General features: G+C 43.1%; 1 protein-coding gene across 1 annotated transcript in view; it reads left to right on the top strand.

The window, feature by feature from the left end:
- GART (phosphoribosylglycinamide formyltransferase, phosphoribosylglycinamide synthetase, phosphoribosylaminoimidazole synthetase) overlaps positions 1-3,694 on the top strand; it is a 30,064-nt gene extending 26,370 nt beyond the window's left edge. The window contains exons 20-21 of the mRNA XM_010176358.1: positions 2,119-2,234; positions 3,512-3,694. Of these exons, the coding sequence (XP_010174660.1) occupies positions 2,119-2,234; positions 3,512-3,694 (299 nt within the window). The remainder of the gene's footprint in view (positions 1-2,118; positions 2,235-3,511) is intronic.
- The last annotated feature ends 2,686 nt before the right edge of the window (positions 3,695-6,380 follow it).

The following is a 6,380-nucleotide window of genomic DNA, read 5'->3' on the forward strand; positions in this document are numbered from 1 at the left end:
CTGAAGTAAGTCAGAGGAATTGTTTTTGTTTCTCTCCATTTGTTACAGAGTCCAGAAGATGAAGATGTAAATGTCTGTGCTGTAGACAGCTGTAGTTAGGAGAGGGGAATCCCTCACTACCAGAGATGTGTTTTGAGTACAGAATCTGTGTAGGGGATGGAAAAGAACTTTCTCTAGTGCAGAGTTCATGTGCAAATAAGGGATGAGCTTGGTTTCCTCTGATTTAAGGACAGAGCACTTCCAGCACTGAAGATCGCCCTGCACAGTGCAGGACTTCTGCTGCACATAATGACTGGCCTGGGAGGAGAAGAGGAGACTCTCTTCAGTACAGAATGGCTGCACCAGTTAACTCACGTTTTTAAATGTCCAGTGCTGAACTGAGCTTGAAAACAGACACCTATCAAGCTCTGACGCAGAGTATCCATCAGTTCGGTCTTAGATGTGAGCTCAGACATTCAGCTCAGCTCAGGGATCTGTGCCAGCTGACAGCAGCCTACTGTAAAACCCGGACCCAGTCACACACTGACTAGCCTAAATTGTCCAGGAGTCACCAATTCTTGTTACTGCCCTCTTAAAAGCTGTTACCTTTCCTTTCTCCTGTAGTCACGTGAGAAGTCACAGCATGAAGTTAGTTGTGAAGCTGTCTTGTTTAATGGCCCTGAAATGTTAATTTTGAGTGTTAACATAAAGGACAGATTAAACACAAACAAAAAAAACCCCAAGCAAACAGAAAACCACCTTCCTTTAGAGCAGTTTCTGATGGTGCTGTCATTAGAAACTGAGGAAGGTCAGACAGGAGTGGAGTGTTGTTTCCAGCTCACTGTCCCCAGTACGTTTTTGCTCAAGCAGAAGCAGGGACACGCTGATGCTTTATAAAGGGTATTTTTGAGACAGAAAACACATCTGAGATATTGTTAAAGATCAGTCAATACATTTGCCTCTTTTAAGTTGCACAGGTCAATATCTGCATGAGTTATTGCGGTGAGAGTGCAGGTTTCATATCGTGCTGCCAGAAATGGCCTTCACTTCACATTACAAAACCATAAGCCTCTATTTCCGTACACTGCTGCCTCCGCCAGCCTATGTCAGCTCAGTCTCGCTGCTTGGCATTTAGGTGGTGTTGAATGAATCCTGATGACATACAGTCTTCCTAAACAGGAGGCATACAGAGCTGGCGTGGGCGTAGCATACGGTGATATAAATAGTATCAGTGGCCACTTTTTTTAATCCTCTAAGGGTTTGAACTGAACCTCTGAGAAGATCTAGGGCTGTCAGGCACCTTTTGACTTCACTCTGGTCCAGAATGGGCAGGGGCAGTTGTCACAGACATATAAGGAGCAGACCGGAGAAGTCTGCCAGAAGAAAGAAGGTTTTCTCGTGGTTTAACCATCACATCCCTGTAGCAGTGAGATCCTGTGGACACAGGCAGCTGCCCTCCCTTACTTTACAGCTTAGGTAGGAACTCAGGCATATGCTTTCTCTTTTGAGGGAAACATAAGGTACAGGCTTCCCAGGGTTATAACCATGGTCGCACCTGGTTGAGCATCAGAGGTTACATTATCAATTTCAGGAATCCCCAGCCAACTTTCCACAGGGAAAGTAGTAGTGCTAGACAGGTGCTTTTCAGAAGGGCAGAGAGAAAGGCATCTATCTGAGCAGCTGTTGTCTTCTATTAAGCCAAAACAGGTGTGGAGGAAAAGTCCAGGCTAAAGAATTTTTGCCTTGTCACGGGGGCTGTCTGTTGTGTCATTTGAAACTGCACCAAGTTTCTTCCAAGTGCTGAGTTTGTAAGCAAGAGGATAGTGCTTGTGATCAAAGAAGAGAAGAACAAGATGCTGAGGGAAGGGCCAGTAACATCAGAAAATTAATCATTATAAGTCAGTGGAGAAATATGCTTTAGCCGAGCAATTAATTGTAACCGATTGCTGTCTTTGATTTTTCTGAAATAGCAAGACATTCTGAAATGCTTTGGGCTGGTTATAGGTCAGTATCATCAAAAAACAAGCATGTGCAAAATCTTTTTCACCAATGTATTTTGTTCCTCTGTTGATTACGGTACTTTGAACACTCAGGAAAGGCCGAATGCTAAATACAATGACCTCACTTACCATTTTCCAGGAAAAATACTGAACATCCACCCGTCTCTACTGCCCTCTTTTAAGGGAGCAAATGCCCACAAATTGGTGTTAGAAGCTGGAGTCCGAGTCACAGGCTGTACTGTACACTTTGTAGCTGTAAGTACTTCCTTCTCCCTCACTTTCACTTTGTTATTTGTTAGTCTTAAGGTTTTGACCTCAGAGCTTGCATGGAACATCCTTACACCCTCACCTTTGATTTGCCTTTCCTCCTTTGTTCATTCATAACATCATTAGGCAATGTAGTGCTTTAGTGTGCTGTCCCTGGAGAAGGAACTGGAAATGAATAGTCTATACAGGAGTTTAAGCTGGAAATGAATAGTCTATACAGGAGTTTAAGCTGGAAATGAATAGTCTATACAGGAGTTTAAGCTTTACCTAAGTTAGCTTCTTCCCTAAGCATCCCACTGCAGCCTTCCACCAGTTGTGGTGGGGGTACTAGTTCATATAAGGCCTTGGCTAGCCCAAAATCTTTATTACTACACTTCTTAGATGTTATCATACAACCTTCCTTAATTGTTGCTTCCAAGAAAAAAAAAAAAAGCAACACTGGAAATGGCACCAGAAGCTTAGATTTGTTAAGAAGTAATCCATTGTTTGTGGGACCAGAGGAGATACTTGGCAATTTATGTAAGTCAAAAAATAAGAAAAGAAAAGCCAGAGATCTCTCAACTTGGAAGATGCACATTTTTATCAGTTCACGGAGCATTTTTTTCCATCTTGTTCAGTTCTCAGGGTTGACAGTAACTAGTCCGCCCTCCTCTACTGCATTCTTGAGATTATCCTCCCCTTTTCCACTGCTCCTGAAATCTCTTCTCATGATTTTTGCTTTCTCTTGGAAAAAGAGACAAAAACTCTTTTTCCAGACAGAAAGAAAAATTGCATTCCTTTCCCCAGGATATGACTTCGGGTTTCTTCTCTGTGTGGCAATGTCCTGAGAAACAATAACTGAACAGCAGGGATCTGCCTCATTAATATGCAAAAGAAAGCTCTGCCGGGTCCTCTAGTCCCACTCTGTGCCAAGGCTTGGCTAATTCCCTCTTCTGAATTGAAATGTCATCATTTTGTCCAATTTAGCCCATCATGTCCCCAGTTAACATGGCTTTTGTTGTTTTCTGTAGCAGAAATGTTCCTCACTGCTGTTCTGCCTGCTGCTTCTTTTACTTTGAACCCTACGCTGCTGTGAGTTCCTCACAGGCCAGCGTGAGTGCCGGCAGCTTTTCTGCACTCCTCACATGAGCCCAAATTCATGTTTGCTGTAATAACATAACGCTAAACAGATCCTGGAGGCAGCTGGATTGCATTCACTGTCGTACAGCTGGGCCCCCCTCTCTCCTCTTCCAGCCATACAGACTTTGTGGCCATTGCTTTTACAGGAGGAAGTTGATGCTGGAGCAATCATTTTCCAAGAGGCAGTTCCAGTCAAGCTTGGCGACACAGTGGAGACCCTGTCTGAAAGGGTGAAGGAGGCCGAGCACCGAGCCTTCCCAGCTGCCCTGCAGCTCGTCGCCAGTGGGGCCGTACGGGTGGGGGAAGCTGGAAAGATCTACTGGAAGTAGGAGCAGCATCTCCATGAAGGTCCTCAGATAGGGCAACTGGGGTGCCTTAACTGGTCAAAACAGAGGTCACAGCCTAACAAGATGCACAATATATTCTCTTCACAAAGTGTTTTCAACGTAGAGTTTACCATGTCATGTTCTCACTCAGATGGTTAAAGATTTGAAGTAAAATCCAGAGAAAGCCACAAATGAGAATATTCAGGCAGGGGACTGTTCTCAGTAGGTTCAGCAATGGCTCTGTTACGTGCTTCCTAATTGTAATCACTTCCTTGGCTAACATTTTGGTTCTCAATCACTTTCTTAACACACAAAAAACCATTCAGTTAGTTACAGAGAGATCTGAGCATCTCTGAGATGGACTTAGGAACATCAGTATTACTCTCTAACAGACCATACAGGCTGTAACAGGGGATTCTCTTGTCATGTGCTCTGAAGTGTTTATGAGGAAAACTACTGGAACTCGTTCCGTGGAAGAGACAGCTAAAGGCAAAAACCTGTACTCATCAAAATCTCTAGCCAAAGCAAGAAAAACTGGCCTCCCAAAACACTAACTGTTCCTGCAGCTAATGAAATGGAACTTTTCCCATATAGTTTCTGTTTTAATGTTGGTAGATCTTGTCTGGCCCAGATTCTCTAGACATATCCCATAATTTCAAGTATCAGACCAGCTATCAATCAGATGCTAAATAGAATTAAACACCTGCTGACCATTTGCCTTTGCAGCATCCCCATGTGAATCCACATATTAATTCCCCTTGGAGATTTGTTCAGAGCCAAAAGAGTTGGGTTAGTTTTTGGGTTTGTTTTTTGTTGGGGTTTTTTTTGCAATGAGCAGGAAGGGAGTTAGGACCAGCTACAAAATTTGTTCTTGGCTGAACAGAAATTCTGCTGAAGTTAAGTGCCTTTATTCTTGGAAAAGTATTTTCACCTGGAAAAATACTGATGGAAACCCAGTAAATGTTGTTCTTTTGCACAGCTGAGCTCTTGTGGAAAAGCACCTGGTTTCCTTTTAATGTTTTTCATAGCTGTGAAGACATTTTGATGCATTTAGTAAAGCAATCAATTTTCCCCCACACGAACCAGAAGCATATGACTGAAGCCGATTATGTATGTTTTAGAGCTCCCCTTTAATACAGAGGAAGCTGACTGGTATTCTGTGCACTGCCGTCCTTATGGTACTTCTGTGTTGAGGTAATCCTAATTTGTATTTGAAATAAAGGCTAATAAAGTTGAAAATTAAATATCAAAAGCTTTTCTTGGGATTCCTTTACTAGGGGTATGAGCTGGAGGAGGAGTTTGTGAAATGGAATCTAACTTGGTCTACAGTACAGCAACTGTCAATCAGTTTGTGAGGTGACAGACATCCAGTCCTGCCAGAGTTAGTAAAGCTCCGTGGAGTGTGGTGACCTTACTGCTTCAGTGGCCAGATGGTCCGTGATGAAGAAACTTGCTGACAAAATATTCCTGTCATCATTTGTCACCAAGGATAAAGCTCAAGCAAATACAGAGGAAAATGACATGGTCAAATTTAATTTGCATCTAAAGGGCAAATAATAAAAGCTAAGTCTTCAGCCCAGCGTTTCTCCTTACAAACCTGTCCTCCCACAGAAGGGCCTCCCCCCAGGCAAACCGCCGCCAAGGCCTGAAATCCAGCCTGTCTCAGGGAGAATGTAAAAGATGCGGGGAGCCTCCAGCTCTGGCAGGGGTTCAGTCTGCACAAGTTCAGCGCCTTCACCATGACACAGCAAACCGGTCACAGGGCAAAAGAAACTACTTAAATTAACTCACACGTTAGAAGTAGCCAGATTACTCCCTGTACAGTTAATAAATACAGCATTACTGATAAAAGCAGTTTGATTGCTGCCAGAAAGGCAAAGAGCGGAAGAGCTGGATGCTCCAAATCCAGGACCCCATTCCATCACAGACAGCTTCAGCAAGACTCGGGTATTTTGTCACCTAAGACTGATGACAAATGGGATTTAAGCACCTATCTGTATTTCTACAAACGCAAACAAGAAATTAAACTGCGAAGTGCACCTCAGACTGCTTTGCTTCAATTACTGTTGTATAAAAGGAATAAATAGCCTATCAGCACACCCAGTCTCGGAGGGATGCCAGGGACGCAGTTAGAGAGAGTTGCTCGATACCATGGTGGTATCTGGTGACCAATAACAATAACTGGCACTTTTAACATTTTATTTGTGAAGTTTGGAACATTCAGTCACGCGTGCTCTGCAATTCAAATAATACACAACATGAAGTTACTACACAGTTACAACAGATCGAAAGCAAACTAACCGATGTGTTATCAGAAAAATTATCTCTATATACACCAGACATTTGTTAATTTTGCCTTATTTCTCCCAGATCATGACAAATGCATGTTCCTTGCTGCAGTCGCTGGAGTGCAAGAGTCAAACACAGCTTTCTGTACATAAATGGCAGAGCTTACAGGAGGGCACTGAATTTTTCTCCCCTCCCTAACTACTGAAACACCACTAGCACACACACACACAAAAATTAGATGTTTTAACTGGAGCTGCCTCATGCTCCCAAACAGCCTGACACAGCCAAATGCAAGATACATAAGATAGTCCCTTACTAGTACAGTACATGTTACACCAAAACAGGAGTGCTTTTTTTTCACTGCATCTGATGGCTATTAGTGATCCCTTCCCTGGAAAAT

Source organism: Antrostomus carolinensis, unplaced genomic scaffold (assembly GCF_000700745.2).
Source record: "Antrostomus carolinensis isolate BGI_N321 unplaced genomic scaffold, ASM70074v2 scaffold25589, whole genome shotgun sequence".
Classification (NCBI taxonomy): domain Eukaryota; kingdom Metazoa; phylum Chordata; class Aves; order Caprimulgiformes; family Caprimulgidae; genus Antrostomus; species Antrostomus carolinensis.